The sequence below is a fragment of the Oncorhynchus clarkii genome, chromosome 11, assembly GCF_045791955.1.
Source record: "Oncorhynchus clarkii lewisi isolate Uvic-CL-2024 chromosome 11, UVic_Ocla_1.0, whole genome shotgun sequence".
NCBI lineage: Eukaryota > Metazoa > Chordata > Actinopteri > Salmoniformes > Salmonidae > Oncorhynchus > Oncorhynchus clarkii.
This window is the reverse complement of record NC_092157.1, coordinates 15,352,687-15,375,222: the sequence shown is the minus strand read 5'-3', so window position 1 is coordinate 15,375,222 and position 22,536 is coordinate 15,352,687. Positions and strand designations below refer to the sequence as shown.

The following is a 22,536-nucleotide window of genomic DNA, read 5'->3' as shown; positions in this document are numbered from 1 at the left end:
CTCATATTCTCACATTTTCTTTGGATTGATAATAATATTATTGTAGGACCATAGGTATTTTACTTTACAGAAATGTCTTTATCAAGTGATTACTTTCATAGATGCTAACATAATACAAATAACGAGTAATCCAATGACTGGTGAAATGTCAAAGGGAAAAGGAATACTGTGTAATGCCTGCTACAATGTAACAAACAGTCCTAAATGTTGGCTTGCTACAATGTGACATGACATTCAGCCTTTTCTGTGACATCAGAAATGTACTACATCACAGAGGTTTAATATCACACGTCACTTGCACTTTCATGACTGCATATTCTATACAACGATTTGGTATGGTGCCAAACTAACATATTTCTGTATAGGAAATCGTTGTTTCTGTACACAGACAAAAAAGCTGTCCCTCAGTCAAAGCCGCTTCATATGTCACTGGGGCGTATTCATTACGCCAAACCTGTTGCTAAACGTTTCTTAAACGGAAGCAAACGGAACGAAACCTACCTGAATTTGTCTAATAGAAACGGTTGTTTTCGTTTCAAAAATGAAACGTTTTGCAACTGGTTGGACTAATGATTACACACTTTGCTTTGTAGCAAGCTACCCACAATGCAATGCTATGCTAGCTGGTTCTTAGCGGAGTAGCCAGAGAGCAGAAAACAACAACAACAAGGGTGAACGAGGCTCAACAACAGGCTAGCTACTAGCTAGGCCAGCTACATGGGTAGCGACAAAAACGACCAGGATTTATCAAACGCGATGTCCTTATCATCTAGACGTATATGTGAGTGATGTAATTTTAGGTTTGGACGAATCATATTTGCTGTTGCATATCGCTTTGTATTTACATTAATCTAACCCAGCTCGAGAGCAAGCTAACTAGCAATCGACGTCTCTCTATGTTCGAATATTTTCCGGCGGCAGCAGCGGTGCCATGAACAGTGGACTCCCAGCTTCAGCTGCTCCGCTCGGGGGTGTCGGAATACCCTGCGTCAAGGTGAAGTTCTGCCGATACTACGCAAAGGACAAGACTTGCTTTTATGGGGACGAGTGTCAGTTTTTGCACGAGGAACCGTCCATGGCAAACATGTCTCTTCACGGTGGAGGAAGCCCTGTCCCTCTATCCATGTCAGGAGGAGCCGTGACGGCAGCGGGGTATCCGCTTAGTGCACCCCCGGCTTGCCCGGTAGGGGTGCCGACCGTCACCAAAAAGAGCGACTCTCTTGGGTCTGCAGGCACGGCTCTGGATGGACAGCTGTTAACCAGTGAGTATGCTTGGTCTGGTTGCCCCCTGTTCGACACGACAGGGCCTAGCACATCCTCATCGGTGGTTGTTGGTTTTGGGGCGTGTGAGTGGCTTTGTTAAAATTGAGCCCGGGGATTCTTTGAGGCCCCTGCCCCCAAAACGTGTTTTTCAAGCTACACAATCAAGCATACCCAATTAAAGTGTCGGAGCACTAAAGTTTTCATCCAGCGTCGACGCTTGAGCTCCTTCAAATAATGCATTTAGCTAACTGAGACAATTCAGTGTTTTGTATTTGACCGCTTCAAGACATGAGTGGGCAAATTCAGACAATCATTGGCTAACTTGTTAACTATCAAACTATGGCTAAACAACTTAGCCTAGCCATAATCAACTCTTGCAAAATAAAAGTTTGTGGCAAATTAACGTTTACACAACTCTTGCAATAGCTACGTTAACGCGCTAGTTAATGCATCTAACTAATTAGCTAGTTAATGTGGAATAGTTTGGAAGCGAGATATTTTATCATTCTTGTCTTCATGCATGAGTAGGATGGCTAGCTAGCTTACATGCTAACCCAAAACAGCTGCTGCAGTGTTATTGAAGTCCCTTTATTTAGTAGCTAGTTAGCATAATTAACTAGCAACATATTGCAACCACCACACAGCTGTATGTGATATCATTGAACTATGCACAATGACACGTTTGATTGCAACGTGGATATTATCATTTTGAACACAAGTTGGCTAGCTAGCTGACTGGATATAGTTTAAGTGTTTACATCTTCTCAAGAAGCTTGCTGATTGGCTACTCATCTGTAACGGACCAGTCCTGCAAATGAAGACAGTCAACATTAGTTAAACGACTTTTGTGCATTACGTGCATTTTGCTTCACACAGCCATTTAATGAATGAGATTCTTGTTGACTCTTTAAGGGAGAAAGTGAACTGTTCTTTAATTTAGATGTTTTCGACCAGCAACTGGCCAAACAATACATTAGGCTGATAGTCTGTTTGGCATCGCTTGTCTCAGTCTCCATAATGTTTTCCAAACATTGAATAGGACATTTACCAGGACCATCCAGATCTTGTGCCTGTGTAGTAGAAGGGATGTCTGATTCTGAACCCCTCATCCCTGTCCTCTGCAGTCCCTGGTATGGAGGGTGGGACTGATGCTAATCTGACCAACTCCTACTTCAGCAGCAGCTTCATTGGGGTCAACGGCTTCGGGAGCCCCGCAGAGTCTAAATACTCAATGATGCAGGTATGACCAGCCTCAGAATGAAACTATATAGTACTGACTGAACAGATGCACTCAAGTGTTCCGGTACCAGCTTTAGATCTACGGTAAATGAGGAAATATGGGTCAATTACTGAATGATAGTGCTAATGTGGAAAAGGTGTTCTTCTTGTATGTTAATCAGAAAGTCTGGTTCAGTACTCATCCAAAGACAATTCATTGCGTAGGCCTAGGTGCTTGTTTATTTCAATTGTGCACATATGTAGGCTATTTAATCTGTAATTCAACCAGATTTATACACCTAAGCAGAATTCCAAGACAATCAGCCAGTGATGCAGATACTAATGGGAATTATTTTGCTACAGACTAGTTAGTACCTTTTAAGAAAATCAGGGTTGTTTGCTTTGCTAGGATATGTTAGCTAACTAAGAGAGTACACTTTTAAGCATCTGTGTTTTGTTTGTGATTGTTTTGTAGAGAATGACCAGCAGCAGCAGTTCTCCCAGTCTCCTTGATGATGGTGCAAAGAACTTTAGCCACAGCGCTCACGGTAAGAAGTTAGAACCCAGCACCTACAGAACACTTTATGTATCAGATCATTGACACTAATAACTGTAAAATTATAATTGAAGTAGTTTCTAACTCTTTGATTGGAACACCCATGACATCACTGACAGATCTATTCCATGGAACCCTGGCAGTTGGACCAGGTCAGAGTTGTGGGTCGATGGAAAACTCTCCGTGGACAACACAGTCTTCATTCCCTCTTCCTCTATGTCCTCTTCCTGATCCAGTTAGTTCTCCCATGTCCTCACTCTTCAGTGACTTTGGTGCTCTGAGCATATCACAAAGGAGAAAGGTAAGAGCACCACTACCTTGGGTCCTGGTGCGGTTATCAACCAAGGGTAATAGTTGGATTTTGAGGCGTTTATTGTGTTTTTTTAGGGCCTACTGTGGAAAATAGTTCAACCTAAACCCATCCGTGGTGGTTGGGTTGTGTGTTTTCTCTAGCTAATGTCATCCTGTCTCTGTTGGTTGTTTTATACACTCCCCTACGTATTTATTTGGACAGTGAAGCTAAAACGTTTAATTTGGCTCTGTACTCAAGCATTTTGGATTTGAGATCAAATGTTTTGAGGCAAGATTACAAAAAGTCACCTTTTTATTTGAGTGTGTTTTCATGTTTTGTTTATATTTAGAAATGGAGGTGTCATAGGTATTTGGAGAAATTTCATTTATAGTGTATTCAATTTTGTCAAGTTTAGTATTTGTTCCCATATTCTTAGCACGCAATGACTACATCAAGTTTGTGACTCTTCAAACTTGTTGGATGCATTTGCAGTTTGTTTTGGTTATGTTTCGGATTATGTTGTGCCCAATAGAAATTAATGCTAAATAATGTATTGTCATTTTGAAGTCACTTTTATTGTAAATAATAATAGAATGTTTCTGGACACTTCTACATTAATGTGGATGCTACCAATATTACAGATAATCATGAATGAATTGGGATTAATGATGAGTGAGAGAGGCATATCATACGCCTGCCAAAAATGCTAACCTCCCTTGTTATTGGTAATGGGGAGAGGTTAGTATGTTTTGGGGGCATGATCTTTGTGCATCTGCAGCTTTCTCACTCATCATTGTTCACGATTCATGGCAAAATCGATGCCATAACCAATTGCATTACCGCTAAAAAACAGCTTTGATCGGTCTTAAATATCCCTAGTTGCATTCACTGAAATTGGCATATTTGTACATTTTTTTTAAGGACACACCTAAAATATTTCCATCTCTCCCACCTCAGCGCAAACCAGCTGATTTTTAGACTGCTGAATTGCTGAACCTGGTGCAATAGCTGGAAAATGCCAGTGCGCCAGATTTTACATGATGAAATTGCAAACTAATGTGCGTTTGACAGTTCCGCCTCCTTACCGCCAGCTGAAAATAGAGCCCTAGAAGTGAATTTATCCAATTAATAGTGACACCTTCAAATGGAGGGACTAGATGCTTTTATTTCTAAACGGTTAAACGGATGTGTATGAAAATACCCTCAAATAAAGTGACATTCTGTACTATCATCCATGGATGCAACTTTCACTGGGGACGTTCTGAAATGTTATTTTTGTCTCCCCGTGTTTTATTATTGAAATGTGATACAAAACGAGGCAATAGTGTGCTTTAGGACCATGCGGACACACGCCTCCGAGGGATTGGGCAGGCTGTTTGGAGTATTTATCCGACCGGATAAAAAAAAAACTATGATCCCCCCCCCACTTCGAAAACTAAAGTTGCACCCCTGATGTCTACTCATATAAAACATTTGCGCTCAAATCCAAAATGTTGGAGTATAGAGCCAAATAAAACATTTGAGCTTCACTGTCCAAATAAATACATAGAGAAATGTATGTTTTCCAGTATGCGATGAAGCCAAAGCTGCTTACAAGGAAACACACATTATACTAATACAATCTCTGATGAAGCAGAACAACTTAATCTAATTCTAATATCATGCATCTCTCGCTCTTTCTCTCTCACGCTCCCTCTCGCTCGCTCTCCCAGGCTCCCAACCCTACAGCCAATGAGTTCATCCCTAAGGGGGTTCCCCGCATGGCCACTATGGTCCAGTCCAGTGTTCCAGCCTTCCCCTTGCCCCTCTTCCCCCACCCCAGCCTCAGCAGCTCCACCGCCGCTGCCCTAGCACCCGGTGAGCCATCCACTACAGAAACCACTTCATTCTCTAACTTAGAACCCACCAACCAAGGGGTTGTATTGCTTTCAGCCCTGCTCTCTTTTTGCACCATATCGTGGATATGTCAGGTTGAGTGAGTTTGCAGTGTAGAGGTTCTCTAATGATGTTACTTCCCATTGTTCTCCTGGAAAACAGGTGAATGGACTCCATTCAATGGAGATGCTCTAGAAAAAACAGCAGACAATGTATTATTCAAGTAAATCCCCAGCATGATGAATTCCACCATAGTCAGTCACCCGTTAGAACAATGATTGGAGCCACCCCAATGAACTCTGTACCTCTGCTTAACCAATGCCCTCTCTGGTACCCCCCCTCTCCACAGGGATGTCTCTTTCTGCAGGGTCCTCCCCCCTCCACTCCCCCAAAATCACCCCTCACACCTCCCCTGCCCCTCGCCGGCGCAGCCACACCCCCAACCCCAACAACCCCAATCCAGCTAACTACATGGTGCCCACCAGTGTGTCTGACCAGGGGGCCCACATCATCCAGAAGGAGACGGTGGGGGGGACCACCTACTTCTACACCGACAACACCCCCGCTCCCATGGCCGGGATGGTACGTTCCATTTAGTTGCCTTTACTGACGGCATTGAAAATAAATTCCTCATTATCATCAGTGGACTGTCAGTTATGATTTCTCCATCAATAGGAAGTACAGTCGTTAAATGTGTTTTTGTGCAGGTGTTTCCTACCTACCACATCTACCCCCCCACTGCTCCCCACGTGGCCTACATGCAGCCCAAAGCCAACGCTCCGTCCTTCTTCATGGCTGATGAACTCCGACAGGTACCCCCCCGTCTCTAATTTGTCAGTATCCCTCTCTCTCTCTCTTCACCCCCCTGGTTCTTCCTGTCTGAAACCAACTTTCTGTTTCCCTTTTGGTCCCTTCTCTTTTTTGCCCTATCTCCATGTTTGACTCTTTCTCTCTCATCTACCTGTTTCTGTTTGTCTGGCTCTGTTCTAATCCTCCAATCATACTGTGATGTCAGTGTTGATCTCTGATGTCATTTCCTATGGTTCCCTGTAGGAGCTGATAAACAGACATCTAATCACCATGGCTCAGATCGACCAGTCAGAGAACACCGGTAAAGCATTCCTTCCCTGATTGGCTGAATAGAGGTAGTGGAGGGGCTATTATTGGAGTTGTGGTCATTGTGGACAGTTGATATGGGTTCTGACGGTATCGTTGTGTAGCTTCTGTTGCGGTCGATGTGGAGTTTCCTTGCTGGCTGAAAGTGATACTCGCAGCTGAGTCGTGTCTCTGTCTGTAGGATTCCTGACGACAGTTTACACACACACACACACACACACACACACACACACACACACACACACATAGTCACACTGGTTGGTTTTATAGAACATTGTCAAGTTGTTCAACTATCAAAACTTAAGATGAAGATGAGTGTCAACTGATGTATTTGATGTAGACATTGTGTGTTGGTGTTAATACGCTGTGTACACCCCCCTTTACCCTCAGAACAGCCTTCATTTGTCCACATGGATGCTGGCCCATGTTGACTCTACAAGGTATCAAGCATTCCACAGGGATGCTGGCCCATGTTGACTCCAATGCTTCCCACAGTTGTGTCAAGTTGGCTGGATGTCCTTCGGGTGGTGGACCATTCTTGATACACTTGGGAAACTTGAGCATGAAAAACCCAGCAGCGTTGCAGTTCTTGACACACTCAAACCGGTGCCAGGCACCTAGTACCATACCCTGTTCAATGGCACTTAAATCTTTTGTCTTGTCCATTCACCCTCTGAATGAGACACATACACAATCCATGTCTCAATTGTCTCGAGGCTTAACTCCTTATTTAACCTGTCTCCTCCCCTTCATCTACACTTGTTAAAACAAGTGACATCAATAAGGGATGATAGGTTTCAGCTGATCAGTCTGTCAAGGAAAGAGCAGGTGCTTGTAATGTTTTGTCCACTCTGTGTACGTGTGTTCTCATGATGTGTATTCTCATGATGTGTATCCCTGTCCCAGGTGTTCCCTCTGAGGTGGATAGCTACCACAGCCTGTTTCCCCTGGAGCCTGTCCCCCCTCCCAACCGCCTGCAGAAGACCAGCAACTTCAGCTACATCACTTCCTGCTACAAGGCCGTCAACAGCAAGGACGACCTGCCTTACTGCCTGAGGAGGGTACATGGTGAGACCACACACACACACACACACTTTCCTTCATGTCCTTGAGATTTTAAATGATCAGCCTTGATTGAAAATAAAAGGATTCTTGAGTGGTCATGTTCTCTAAATGTCTTTCCTGTGTGTGTGTCCAGGTTTCAGGCTGGTGAACACCAAGTGTATGATGCTGGTGGACATGTGGAAGAAGATCCAGCACTCCAACTCTGTTACCCTGAGGGAGGTCTTCACCACCAAGGCCTTTGGAGACCACTGTGAGTTGTGTGTGTGTGTGTGTGTGGGTCTCTAAGTGTGTTTCCATTGGTTTTTGTTTCAGTGTATGTTTGATTCATAACCCCCACACTAACCTCCTGTTTCTCTCTCAGCGTTGGTGTTTTCCTATGACTTCCATGCGGGGGCAGAGACCATGTTTAGCAGGCACTTCAACGACCCCACTGCCGACTCCTACTTCACCAAGAGGAAGTGGGGTGAGTCTTTTTCCACCTCTCTCACACTGACCCCATGTACCCCCTCCACCGCTCTCATATTGACCCCATGTACCCCCTCCACCGCTCTCATATTGACCCCAACGTACCCCCTCCACCGCTCTCATATTGACCCCAACGTACCCCCTCCACCGCTCTCATATTGACCCCAACGTACCCCCTCCACCGCTCTCATATTGGCCCCAACGTACCCCCTCCACCTCTCTCATACTGACCCCAACGTACCCCCTGCACCGCTCTCATACTGACCCCAACGTACCCCCTGCACCGCTCTCATACTGACCCCAACGTACCCCCTGCACCGCTCTCATACTGACTCCAACGTCCCCCCTCCACCTCTCTCATACTGACCCCATTAAGGTACCCCCTCCACCGCTCTCATATTGACCCCAACGTACCCCCTCCACCGCTCTCATATTGACCCCAACGTACCCCCTCCACCGCTAGCACCGGTCACCTCAGAGACACCGCTAGCACCGGTGCTAACGGTGTCTCTGTGAGGTGACCGGTGTCTCTGTGAGGTGACCGGTGTCTCTGTGAGGTGACCGGTGCTAGCGGTGTCTCTGTGAGGTGACCGGTGCTAGCGGTGTCTCTGTGAGGTGACCGGTGCAAGCGGTGTCTCTGTGAGGTGACCGGTGCTAGCGGTGTCTCTGTGAGGTGACCGGTGCTAGCGGTGTCTCTGTGAGGTGACCGGTGCTAGCGGGGTCTCTGTGAGTGTGGTAAAGGGGTGTAGGGGGTGGATGTTTGTGGTGCCAGCACTGACAGTTGCTGGTCTGTGTGATAGTAGGGATGTCGTGTGTGTGTGTGGTTGCTGGTGTGCTCATGCTGTAGTTCGGGTGGGGGGAAGCTGTGGCTGAAACTGATCCTGAGACAGGTGCTATAGCTACTAGGCAGGCCCAGAGGAAGCAGAGCCTCTCAGCCTCTCTGACCTCCATTGTAATTACTACTCTATATCACACTAACACCTCTCTCAAGTGTTCATTGTGTGTGTGTGTTGTATGTCTGTGACTACGTGTCTTGACATTTGGTTCCAAGTGGTGCAGCGGTCTAAGGCACTACATCTTAGTGCTTGAGGCGTCACTACAGACAGCCTGGATTCGAACCAGGGTGTATCACAGCCGGCCGTGATTGGGAGTCCCATAGGGTGGTGCACAATTGATCCAGCATTGTACGCGTTTGTCCGGTGTAGGCTGTCATTATAAATAAGAATTTGTTCTTCTGACCTGCCTAGTTAAATAAACAAAACTGGTCTAGGAAGTCTATCCTTTTTATTTGAGAAGCCTCTATGTGTTTCTAATCGTGTGAGTCTGGTGCCCCCCTGTAGGACAGCACGAGCCCCCACCACCCCGGCAGCACGCTGGTCTGCTTCCTGAGTCTCTGATCTGGGCCTACATTGTCCAGCTGAGCTCAGCTCTCAGAACCATCCACACTGCTGGCCTGGCCTGCAGGGTCATGGACCCCAGCAAGATCCTCATCACCGGCAAGACCAGGTAGACACACACACACCTTGCAGGCGCACACACACACACACATGCACACCTTGCAGGCACACATAATATTGACCAAGGTTATGGATCCCAGCAAGGTCCATGTTTTCTGATACCAGGTAGAGACACAGATTTTTAATGTGACGCAGTGTGGTCAGAAACTGATGGCTACCTCGAACCAGTTCAATGTTGCAGCTGCTGTCTCTGTGTTAGTCCTGAATTCCCACCATTTTTGCATTGCTTGATTGTGGGCAAGCTACGTGAAGTTCCCTGCTAGGGAACTGTGTATAAACCATTGTCTCTGCAGCCTCCTGATGCTTATTTCCTGTACAGGAACAGTGAAAGCAGAAGCTCTGTATTAGTCCTGGCTTCCTTTTTTCAGACTGCAGAATGTGGAGAAACCACACACACCGCCCCACACACACACACACATACACACACGCCACACACACATACACACACACACGCCACACACATACACACACACACACACGCGCCACACACACGCCACACACACACACACACGCGCCACACACACACACACGCCACACACGCGCCACACACACACACACACACGCCACACACCCCACACACACACCACACACACACCCACACACCCACCCACACACACACACCCACACACCCCACACACACACCCACACACACCACACCCCCACACCCCCCCCCGCACCCCCACACACACACCCCCACACACACACACCACCACACACCCCCCCACACACACACAGCTCACCATGCCGTTTGTCCCTGCAGGTTACGGGTGAACTGTGTAGGGGTGTTTGATGTCTTAACGTTTGACAACAGTCAGACCAACCATGTGACCCTCATGCCACAGTACCAGGTACAGTAACCTCCCTGTCTGTCAGTCTGGCAGAACATAGCCTAGTTCTGATTCAGATGGACACATGGTTCTGTTCTGTACCCTGTTCGTGTGTGTGTGTCAATTTTCCTTCATGGTATTCCCATTCAAACCGGAAATGTGTATTTTGTCAAGTACTTTAGTGGCCACATTGTATCAGCCATTTTGTTAGCCACGGTTCTATTTTAGCATCTGCCACTGCCACACAGCTAGTTTGGAGATCAAAATGTGAGATTGGACATTGTCTACACTAGCTGTGGCAAGAGGTTGCATGTAGCCTGTACATGATAGTATGCAATTCAATGTATAGAAGCCATACAGGTAAGTGATGACATCAGTTGAGTGAATATGGTAGACTGCTAGTGTACTGATGACTGGTGTTATGTGAATATGGTGGGCTGCTAGTGTAGTGATGACTGGTGTTATGTGAATATGGTAGACTGCTAGTGTACTGATGACTGGTGTTATGTGAATATGGTAGACTGCTAGTGGTAGTGATGACTGGTGTTATGTGGATATGGTAGACTGCTAGTGTACTGATGACTGGTGTTATGTGAATATGGTAGACTGCTAGTGTAGTGATGACTGGTGTTATGTGAATATGGTAGACTGCTAGTGTACTGATGACTGGTGTTATGTGAATATGGTAGACTGCTAGTGGTAGTGATGACTGGTGTTATGTGAATATGGTAGACTGCTAGTGGTAGTGATGACTGGTGTTATGTGGATATGGTAGACTGCTAGTGTACTGATGACTGGTGTTATGTGAATATGGTAGACTGCTAGTGTACTGATGACTGGTGTTATGTGAATATGGTAGACTGCTAGTGTACTGATGACTGGTGTTATGTGAATATGGTAGACTGCTAGTGTAGTGATGACTGGTGTTATGTGAATATGGTAGACTGCTAGTGGTAGTGATGACTGGTGTTATGTGAATATGGTAGACTGCTAGTGTAGTGATGACTGCTGTTGAGAAGCAGACCTCACTCATTGTCCCTTTAATAACATGCTGTATGTAACATTTTGTGCTGTAGTTTAGAAAATAAATACATGTGACTCTGGATGACAACATAATGATGTTTGTTTCCGATATTAGGGCTGCTCTCCTAAAGAGGTTAAATCAGCTTTGTTTCCTTGCCTCGTATCGCGATACTGGTGTCGCCCCAGACATAGTTTCATGTATGAATGAAGCCAGAGTTGATATGTCACTAACTGTCATTTTATTTAAAACATTTATGGGAAGGAGCTTGGTTAGGAAATCTCAGGATACCAGATCCAGTTTTAAATCCTAGTGTGTGTCTGTTATACTTGGCTTTATGAGATGTTGACCTGATATTCTTTGAAATGGTTGCGTTGGCCCCTCCCTGTAGTGTGTGTTTTTGTTAACCCGTTTCTCGTGTGTGTGTGTGTAGCAAGCGGACCTGATATCCCTGGGCAAGGTGGTGTTGGCCCTGGCCTGTAACTCTCTGGCTGGCATTCAGAGAGAGAACCTGCAGAAGGCCATGGAGTTGGTGTCTATCAACTACTCATCAGACCTCAAGAACCTCATCCTGTAAGACACCCACAGACAGAACCTGCACAAGGCTATGAAGCTGGTGTTAATCAACTGCTCACGCATCTGCAACAAACACTCACGTATGGCATCACATGTCCAACTTCAGTCCTCAAGGGCCGAGTGTCTGCAGGTTTTCACTCTTCCTTTCCACTTGATTGATGAATTAAAGGTTACTACTGAGTAAGGAACTCTCCTCGCCTGTTTTTTTTGGTCTTAATTGGACACTAATTGAAAGACGAGAACAAGAGCCTCAGACGTGACCCTCCAGGAATTGAGTTTGACGCTCCTGCGTTGTTAGTTTGGACTGACTGAAGTAATGCTGTCTGTGTTGTAGGTATCTGCTGACAGAGCAGTCAAGGCTGCGAAGCGTCAATGACATCATGCCTATGATCGGAGCTCGCTTCTACACACAGCTGGACGCATCACAGATGAGGAATGATGTCATCGAGGAGGACCTTGCCAAGGTACACACACAGTTGGGTCATGGAGTTCAACAGTAGCTAAGTTTTCATCCAATTGGTGCCAGATTTTCATGTGAATATTCTCAAATCTGCATACACACAATATGCTACTTTTCCCACCAGAGATGCTTCCATCAAATTGACTTGTTGATGATAAAAGGCTGTGCTTGAGGACTTATTTCAAATAACTTTTGTACTTAAATTCTTGCAAGTTAAATGGATTTCCATCTCACTTTCTACTTTACAGATGGGTTTTGTCATAAATGTTGCGTTTATATAGCAAATGTGCCCACTCTGGTGTTGGTATGTGTGCTCTAGCCAACAGCTGGCAGATACAGTGAAGGTAGACTACCTATATGATGAGATTGTTATGGACAAAAGAGTATTATTCTGTGAAATGGCAGCCAAGCATCGATCATCATGCCACCAGAGTAGGACCCTGGATATTTATTGGGAAGGAGCATCAAGCCTTCCCCACCCTGTGAAGTTAATCTGAAGTTGATCTGTAGCCTAATAAACGGAATGGTTTTCTGAGTTGTAGTGGGAGGGCCACACACCATGTCATCGTGTGACTCCAAGTTGACTTCGATATGATGGTTAGTTATTAAATCAATATTTGCTCATAAAGGCAATTTATGAAAAACCCCGCCATTTCTTGCATAATTAATTTGACTGACGTAGAGATCCCACCTTGTCAAGCATATTTAGTATTGTCTGTTTCCATCAGGCCTGTCGTGACACTCTTTTCCCCCGTCATGTACTTTACTCACATACGCATCAAACGCTGTGTGTGTTTTTGTGACCTCTACTCTGTAGAAGGCGTGGTGAAGGGAAGGTGGCGAGGGTGAGGAAGGAGAGGGGTGTGGAGATACAGGGTGTGGAGATAAGGGTGGGCTGTGGTCCCTCTGTCCACTCTACAGCTTCTGCTTTCCTCTTCTGCCCCCCACCCCCCTTCAGTTTTGTTTTGTTGCTTGTATCAGGGAAGAGAGGAGTGACTATGTCCTGTGTGAGCGGTTCTGCTGCCATCTTTAGCATTAAACAGGAAATGCCACCTTTTCATTCTATGAGTTGTGTCTGTGCGAGAGACATGTTACTCCCTTGGTGTGGGGTTCCTGTTCAGATGGGTTCCTGGTTGTATTTTTATCCACATTAACCTTCATGCTTTTACACATACTTCTCCTTCCTTACATACAACACAGATAAGCACCACTGTGTCAAATTGTGTAGAACAGGAAATGGTGTGTGTGTGTTCATGCTCTCTGTGGGTTTGCATTGATGGTGACTTATTTAAAGGAACAATCTGCAGTTCAAAATGTAAAAAAGTCACCCCCCCCCTCTGTTTTGGAAAATAGTTGAAGGATAGGACTGTAGAAATGTAACCACTCTCAAATTCATAGATTTAGCTATGGATGCAAGGACTGACTGTCCGTGAGATCACAATTACTATAATAATATTTAGCAGACACTTTAACCAAAGTGACTTAGTCATGTGTGCATACATTTTACATATGGGTGGTCCCAGGAATCGAACCCACTATCCTGGTGTTACAAATGCCATGCTCTACCAACTGAGCCATAAAGATTTGATCAAAATATTGAGGCTATATTTATACTTTATATTCTTCAAGAATCAATGGGTATATACCGTTTCATTTAAAAGTCCAAAAATGTATTGCAGATGGCCTGGTTAACTCCAGTAAAGTAATATACACTGAGTGCACAAAACATTAGGAACACCTGCTCTTTCCATGACAGACTGACCAGGTGAATCCAGGTGAAAGCTATGACCCTTATTGATGTCACTTGTTAAATCCACTTCAATCGGAGTAGAGGAAGGGGAGGAGATGGGTTAAAGAAGGACTTTTAGGCCTTGGATTAAGCCCTGACAACTTGAGGGCAGAAAGGGAGGGTGCTTCTTGATATTAGGAATGTTTTGTACTCGGTGTATAAATAATACTACCACCTACAGTTCACACAGACAAACACCTCTTCCAGTTGAAAATAATACATTTTGGACTTAACATCAATGGTACATTTGACCCATTGTGTTGTGCTTCTAGGAGTATGATATTTGACGAATCAAGTTGTTTTATATCTGTTGTAGGAGGTCCAGAATGGTCGTCTCTTCCGTCTGTTGGCTAAACTGGGCACCATCAACGAGAGGCCAGAGTAAGTACTTGTATCTCTCTGAAGTAAATGTTTCACATCGACCAATTGACTCTCCCTTCATTCCACACTTCTACAAGCTCTCTTCACTTGTAGGTGTCTAACTCTGTGTGTCTCTGTGTGTCTCTGTGTGCCAGGTTTCAGAAGGACCGTACGTGGTCGGAAACGGGGGACCGGTACCTGCTGAAACTGTTCAGAGACCACCTGTTCCATCAGGTGACGGAGTCTGGGACCCCCTGGATAGACCTCAGCCACATCGTCTCCTGCCTCAACAAAGTATGTCGCCTCCTCCTGCTTCTCTTCCTGTATTTCTCTCTTTCTCCCTCGCTCTATCTTTCTGCCTCTCTTCTCTGGGTCGTTCTCACCCTTCTTTCTGTCTTTTACTCAGTGCTCTTTCTCGTCACTCATCCCTCATCTCTTTTCTCATTCTCTTCTCTCATTTCCATTTCATTCCCTTCTCCCTTGTGCCTTTCACTCACTCACTCACTCACTCCACCAACCCTCCCTCCTCTCCACTCACACACTCACCCTCCCTCTTCTGCACTCACTCTCCTCTCACTCACCCTCCCTCTTCTGCACTCACTCACACTCCTCTCACTCACCCTCTCTTCCTCCTCTCACCCTCCCTCACTCTCCACTCACTCACCCTCTGTCCTCTCCACTCACCCTCCCTCCTCTGCACTCAGCCTCCCTCCCTCCCTCACTCCACTCACACTCTTCTCTCCACTCTCCACTCACCCTCTGTCCTCTCCTCACTGTCCACTCACCCTCCTCTCACCCTCTTCTCCACTCACCCTCCCTCCTCACTCCTCTTCACTCACGCTCCTCTCTCTCCTCTCACCCTCCCCCACTCCACACACTTTTCTCCTCACTCTCCACTCACCCTCCGTCCTCTTATCACTCTCCACTCACCCTCCGTCCTCTCCTCACTCTCCACTCACCCTCCGTCCTCTCCTCACTCTCCACTCACCCTCCTCTCACCCTCTTCTCCACTCACCCTCCCTCCTCACTCCTCTTCACTCACGCTCCTCACTCTCCACTCACCCTCCGTCCTCTCCTCACTCTCCACTCACCCTCCGTCTTCTCCTCACTCTCCACTCACCCTCCGTCCTCTTATCACTCTCCACTCACCCTCCGTCCTCTCCTCACTCTCCACTCACCCTCCGTCCTCTCCTCACTCTCCACTCACCCTCCGTCCTCTCCTCACTCTCCACTCACCCTCCGTCCTCTCCTCACTCTCCACTCACCCTCCGTCCTCTCCTCACTCTCCACTCACCCTCTTTTCCTCTCCACTCACCCTCCTCACCCACTTCTCGTCACCCTCCTCTCCCACACTTCTCCTCACCACTCACCCACTTGTTCTCCTCTCCCTCCAATTTCCCTCCCTCTGTTTCAATCACTCACACACTCCCCACCCACCCTCCCTCCTCTCCACTCACCCTCCCTCCTCTCCACTCACCCTCTTCTCCTCACCCTCCTCTCACCCTCTTCTTCTCCTCACCACTCACCCACTTCTCCTCTCCACTCACCCTCCTCTCCCGTCTCTCTGTGTAGCTGGACTACCAGTCTGAGTACTTATCTCTCTCTGTCTCTCTCTTCTCTCTGTGTAGCTGGACTACCAGTCTAGCAGTACTTATCGCTCTCTGTCTCTTGTCTCTCTGTGTAGCTGGACTACCAGCCTAGCAGTACTTATCTCGCTCTGTCTCTCTGTGTAGCTGGACTAGCAGTCTAGCAGTACTTATCTCTCTCGTCTCTATGTGTAGCTGGACTAGCAGTCTAGCAGTACTTATCTCTCTCGTCTCTATGTGTAGCTGGCCTAGCAGTCTAGCAGTACTTATCTCTCTCGTCTCTCTGTGTAGCTGGACTACCAGTCTAGCAGTACTTATCTCTCTCTGTCTCTGGTCTCTCTGTGTAGCTGGACTAGCAGTACTTATCGCTCTCTCTCTCTCTTTCTCCCGTCCCTCTGTGTAGCTAGTCTACCAGTCTAGCAGTACTTATTTCTCTGTGTAGCTGGACTACCAGTCTAGCAGTACTTATCTATCTGTGTAGCTGGACTACCAGTCTAGCGGTACTTACCTCTCTCTGTCTAGCTCTCTCTGTGTAGCTGGACTGCCAATCTAGCAGTACTTATCTCTCTCTCTCTCTCCCCATCTCTCTGTGTTGTTAGACTACCAGTCTAGCAGTACTTATCTCTCTCTGTCTCTGGTCTCTCAGTGTAGCTGGACTACCAGTGTAGCAGTACTTATCTCTCTCTCTCCCGTCTCTCTGTGTAGCTGGACTACCAATCTAGCAGTACTTATCTCTCTGTGTAGCTGTACTACCAGTCTAGCAGTACTTATCTCTCTCTGTCTCTGGTCTCTCTGTGTAGCTGGACTAGCAGTCTAGCGGTACTTATCTCTCTGTCTCTGTGTAGCTGGACTACCAGTCTAGCAGTACTTATCTCTCTGTGTCTCTGGTCTCTGTTTAGCTGGATTACCAGTCTAGCAGTACTTATCTCTCTGGTAGTCCAGCTACACAGAGACAGAGAGATAAGTACCGCTAGACTGCTAGTCCAGCTACACAGAGAGACCAGAGACAGAGAGAGATAAGTACTGCTAGACTGCTAATCCAGCTAAACAGAGACCAGAGACACAGAGAGATAAGTACTGCTAGACTGCTAGTCCAGCTACACAGAGAGACCGGAGAGACAGATAAGTACCGCTAGACTGCTAGTCCAGCTACACAGAGAGACCAGAGACAGAGAGAGATAAGTACTGCTAGACTGCTAGTCCAGCTACACAGAGAGACCAGAGACAGAGAGAGATAAGTACCGCTAGACTGGTAGTCCAGCTACACAGAGAGACCGGAGAGACAGATAAGTACCGCTAGACTGCTAGTCCAGCTACACAGAGAGACCAGAGACAGAGAGAGATAAGTACTGCTAGACTGAATGTCCAGCTACACAGAGAGATGGGAGAGAGAGAGAGAGATAAGTACTGCTAGACTGGTAGTCCAGCTACACAGAGACAGAGAGAGATAAGTACTGCTAGATTGGTAGTCCAGCTACACAGAGACAATCTAGCAGTACTTATCTCTCTGTGTAGCTGGACTACCAGTCTAGCGGTACTTATCTCTCTCTGTCTCTGTGTAGCTGGACTACCAGTCTAGCATAACTTATTTCTCTCTCTTGTCTCTCTGTGTAGCTGGACTACCAGTCTAGCAGAACTTATTTCTCTCTCTTGTCTCTCTGTGTAGCTGGACTACCAGTCTAGCAGTACTTATCTGTCTCTCTCTCCCGTCTCTCTGTGTAGCTGGACGCGGGCGTGCCTGAAAAGATAAACCTGGTATCTCGTGATGAGAAGAGTGTTCTGGTGGTGACCTACTCAGACCTGAAGCGCTGCTTCGACAGTACCTTCCAGGAGTTGCAGCAGGCGGCTGCCACTGGCCCCCTGTAGCGCCCCTGCCGCCCCCCACACACAGGCAGCGGGGTGGGACTGCCTGAACCCTGAACCTGAAAGCACATTATTGCACTACATCGGAGGACCAGGTGCATAGTGATGACGTCATCAGAGGGGGCGGGACTTGCTGGATCAGTCACATACACTGTCTTAGCAACCAGGATCATTTTTTTGTTGTTTTCCTAAAACCCAGCAGCTGCCACTACAAATAGTGGACAGAAACGGAAGCTGTGACGATGACAACAAGGATGATGAACACTGCATTATTTTATTTTAGAACTGGGGAACAAAACGGATACTAAAAAAATAAACCAACCACGTGGTATTGAACTTTTTCCTGCTTTTTTTTCTGTGGAGGATTCACTATTTGACTTTTAATGAATGTGTGAGTGGCCTACGAGATGCACCTCCAGACAGCTGAAGTCACAGACACACACCAACACAGACTGAGAACTGAATATAAATCAGGCTTTCTACTGCGTGTCTCTGCTGGAGACCACACCCCTTCATACCAACACATTAAGAGACGGGACAGACCACTGGATGCTTTCTAAGGGGGTGGTCAAAGAACCCATTCATGAAATGGGCCGGTCCAAGTCAGCCTTAGTTGTCGGTTCCCACTCAGAAAGGACAATCCACTGAGTTTTGGAGTAGGCTGTGGGTTGGGATGGGGACTCTGTTGAAACAGACCATTGAGGGGTGTGTTGTGTTTGTTAGAGCAGAGTCAGGCAGGCCAGGCAGCCCCTCCTTTATTGCTCAATGATGGACACTATTGTGGAAAATGTTGTGACACAAATTATGAACTCGGGGGATGGAACTGTTTTGTCAGCTCTGGGGTAGAACCCATGGATTGGGCATAACTAGAGAATGGAGCCAGTTCTGCCTCAATTATTTTCTTTGCTGCCTCCCTCCCTCTTTCTCCCTCCCCTGAAGGGTCCCTCTTTCTCCCTCCCCTGAAGGGTCCCTCCCTCCGTCTTTCTCCCTCTCCTGAAGGGTCCCTCCCTCTGTCTTTCTCCCTCTCCTGAAGGGTCCCTCTTTCTCCCTCTCCTGAAGGGTCCCTCCCTCCGCCTTTCTCCCTCTCCTGAAGGGTCCCTCCCTCCGTCTTTCTCCCTCTCCTGAAGGGTCCCTCCCTCCGTCTTTCTCCCTCTCCTGAAGGGTCCCTCCCTCCGCCTTTCTCCCTCCCCTGAAGGGTCCCTCTTTCTCCCTCCCCTGAAGGGTCCCTCCCTCCGTCTTTCTCCCTCCCCTGAAGGATCCCTCCCTCCGTCTTTCTCCCTCCCCTGAAGGGTCCCTCCCTCCGTCTTTCTCCCTCCCCTGAAGGGTCCCTCCCTCCGTCTTTCTCCCTCCCCTGAAGGGTCCCTCCCTCCGTCTTTCTCCCTCTCCTGAAGGGTCCCTCCGTCTTTCTCCCTCTCCTGAAGGGTCCCTCCCTCCGTCTTTCTCCCTCCCCTGAAGGGTCCCTCCCTCCGTCTTTCTCCCTCTCCTGAAGGGTCCCTCCCTCCGTCTTTCTCCCTCTCCTGAAGGGTCCCTCCCTCCGTCTTTATCCCTTTCCTGAAGGGTCCCTCCCTACGTCTTTCTCCCTCCCCTGAAGGGTCCCTCTTTCTCCCTCCCCTGAAGGGTCCCTCCCTCCGTCATTCTCCCTCCCCTGAAGGGTCCCTCCCTCCGTCATTCTCCCTCCCCTGAAGGGTCCCTCCCTCCGTCTTTCTCCCTCTCCTGAAGGGTCCCTCCCTCCGTCTTTCTCCCTCCCCTGAAGGGTCCCTCCCTCCGTCTTTCTCCCTCCCCTGAAGGGTCCCTCCCTCCGTCTTTCTCCCTCCCCTGAAGGGTCCCTCCCTCCGTCTTTCTCCCTCTCCTGAAGGGTCCCTCCCTCCGTCTTTCTCCCTCCCCTGAAGGGTCCGTCTTTCTCCCTCCCCTGAAGGGTCCCTCCCTCCGTCTTTCTCCCTCTCCTGAAGGGTCCCTCCCTCCGTCTTTCTCCCTCCCCTGAAGGGTCCCTCTTTCTCCCTCTCCTGAAGGGTCCCTCCCTCCGTCTTTCTCCCTCTCCTGAAGGGTCCCTCCCTCCGTCTTTCTCCCTCTCCTGAAGGGTCTCTCCCTCCGTCTTTCTCCCTCTCCTGAAGGGTCCGTCTTTCTCCCTCCCCTGAAGGGTCCCTCCCTCTGTCTTTCTCCCTCTCCTGAAGGGTCCCTCCCTCTGTCTTTCTCCCTCTCCTGAAGGGTCCCTCCCTCTGTCTTTCTCCCTCTCCTGAAGGGTCCCTGGTGACCTCTTCATTTGAGAATACGTTATGCTTTTTGTGATGATTCTTTCTAGCTGGTTCTTCTCACTTTACTCTGCTGTTGTGCAGTGATGCATGATGGGACATGGAAGGGACAGTCTTTCTGCCTCAACACAAATGTTTTTCTGTGGACCAATTTGGGGGGGGGCAAGGAACGGGGGTGAAGTGGATTGTAGGAAGGGGTTTTGAATCATTTTAAGAAAATGTCTTTTTTTTTATTTGACCTTTTAAGATCATGTGACACATGCTGGAGACACCGAGCAGCGATGACCAGGAGTCACCTTTCACCTTTGACCCCTTCCGGAGGTCCCCTGGGTTTTTCCCCCTGAAGTGTGCTCTCATTCACACCCTCTCATGGCTTTAAAAATAATGGATTGGCATAAGAGAGATGATGGAAACTCCAACCCATGCTTATACCAATCCAATGCCTTTGAATTCATAATGGATAGTGAAGGAGTGTACATCAGGGAGAAGGATAGAGAATTGGTAAGGGGGGTGGGTGGTGGCTGTTGCACTCAGAAGCAAGGATCTATTCAGAAGGGTGAAACACTCAAAGCGTTTTAGAAATGTATTATATAGATCATACCAAGACTTCTAGTCACATGAGAAGGTCTATTCTATACATCACAGTTCTATGTGCAACATTCAACCCTATTGAATAGACCCTCTGAATGGTTTGGAATTCTCTCAGGACAATGGACAGCTGCAGGGGCCAATGACTGAATGTGTTTGGCCGTCATTGGTCGCCCTTTATCCAGTCAGATCGGTGTGGGCGGTACTCTTAAGTGTGGGTGGGGTGGGGGGAAATTGTGAGGAGAGGGATGCTCCTAAGCACAGATCTAGCATCAGTTTACCGTAGTCCAGTCTTACCTGAACTACTAGGGGGATGACAACATATCTGACCCTATGTCAGTTGTTAGGGGCATCTTCTACCTACTCCATGAGGTGAGCTGTGAGTTGGCTATGTTAGAATCATGTACTGTTTCCTGTTTTTAGTGACATGATCAAGACCGAAAGCATATTTGGTGAATGTGGTGCTTAGACCCCTATCTTTAAACCAATCTCTTCCACACACCCATACCAACACACAGCCATCACTATCCACACATGTCAACGTTTATCATATCACCATCATGACACACACTCCAGTAATACTAGCGCTAGTGATGCGCGGGTCAACTGTTTGTTCACCCGCACCCCCAACAACCCGACTATATGTGATAGTGGAAATCTGAGGGCTGCATCCAACCCTAACCCGCTAATATAGAAAATGCTCTGTTCCCTTTTCTCTTGAACATTTATTGAACAATGATGTTTTTCTTCAACATTTCATCAATTTATTGACTATTTTGGCCTATTGAATAGCCTAATGTTTTGCTGAAACAAATGTGAAACAATAGCCTAAATTGACACCTTTTGCGAAACAAAATGTGAAACAATAAATGGATATATTTTAGGCCGACTGCCTGTGGGCTAATAGCCTCTACCAGCATATGAATTAAATTAAACATCTAATGAAGTGTGTGTGTGTGGGGGGGGTGTATGTATTTCTTTTTACTATTTTCTATGGCTTAGAAAATAAATACACTATTACACAAAATAAAGTTTAGAAAACCAAAGTAGCCACTGTCCAGTTGATACTGTAACGGCTTACTTTCGTCGTTCTTTTGCAGCACTGTTGGGAAATAAAATAGCGCCCTCTGTGCTAGGTTAGTTGGCACGTGGAGCCTGCAGTTAGGCCCTGAAGCTTAGGTTTACACACTCATTTTTCTAATTAAAGAAAAACCTCAATGTAGCCTATAGATATGAGTTACACAATTAAACATGTACAGATTTTTTTAAATTATTTTTTTCCCCCTTCACTTTATTCCACCTGCCACCCACCCACCCTTCATCCACACAATATTTCATGACCCTAAAACCCTTGCCCTGCGGATATAACCGTGCGGGGTATGAGTCAACCCGTGCATCACTAACTATTACTGCCTCTCTCCCCACACACACACACACCTCTCTCCCCCCACACACCTCTCCCCCCACACACACACCTCCATCACCATCTTAGTATGTTTTATGCCCCTCTTGTGTTTGACTAAAATGTTGTAATATTTGTGTGTACAGCAGTATTCTAATAAAGAATACCAACACAGAGCGTTTGTCTTCTAGGTTCATGCTGGTGAGAAAATAGGATTGTGTTGTCAGTCAGTTTGCTAAGTGTGGTAACTCTTCTTAAACATTGTAAATGTTTTGAGTACATGCACGTGTCAGTTAGCCACTGAGTTCTTTGCACTATCATTCATGTTATATAGAACCTCTACACCATAGCTCTGCATAGATTGGAATGGTTGGACATTCAGCACCAGTCAAAGTCTGGACACCTACTCATTCAAGAGTTTTTATTTTCATTTTACTATTTTCTACAT

At 47.0% G+C, this 22,536-nt stretch overlaps 2 protein-coding genes across 3 annotated transcripts in view; one reads left to right on the top strand and one right to left on the bottom strand.

The window, feature by feature from the left end:
• The window catches only part of LOC139420539 (uncharacterized), a 98,979-nt gene that overhangs the window by 19,497 nt on the left and 56,946 nt on the right, over positions 1–22,536 (bottom strand). Inside the window, 1 exon segment of the mRNA XM_071170734.1 lies at positions 17,810–17,908. Within this exon segment, the coding sequence (XP_071026835.1) occupies positions 17,810–17,908 (99 nt within the window).
• Positions 633–22,262, top strand: LOC139420253 (poly(A) specific ribonuclease subunit PAN3). 2 transcript variants are annotated; one of them, XM_071170128.1, is made up of 21 exons: positions 633–781; positions 925–1,262; positions 2,388–2,503; positions 2,957–3,029; positions 3,157–3,338; positions 5,042–5,186; positions 5,554–5,786; positions 5,912–6,016; positions 6,258–6,315; positions 7,227–7,388; positions 7,519–7,635; positions 7,747–7,848; positions 9,191–9,356; positions 10,128–10,215; positions 11,649–11,788; positions 12,126–12,255; positions 14,357–14,421; positions 14,556–14,694; positions 17,709–18,789; positions 18,909–19,833; positions 20,089–22,262. In XM_071170128.1, the coding sequence occupies exons 2-19, from the start codon at positions 932–934 to the stop codon at positions 17,850–17,852; spliced, it is 2,496 nt and encodes an 831-aa protein (XP_071026229.1). In that variant the 5' UTR covers positions 633–781; positions 925–931; the 3' UTR covers positions 17,853–18,789; positions 18,909–19,833; positions 20,089–22,262. The 2 variants fall into 2 exon arrangements, with proteins under 2 accessions (XP_071026229.1, XP_071026230.1); XM_071170129.1 differs by lacking the exons at positions 925–1,262; positions 18,909–19,833; positions 20,089–22,262 and having other exon boundaries at positions 656–781; positions 17,709–18,185.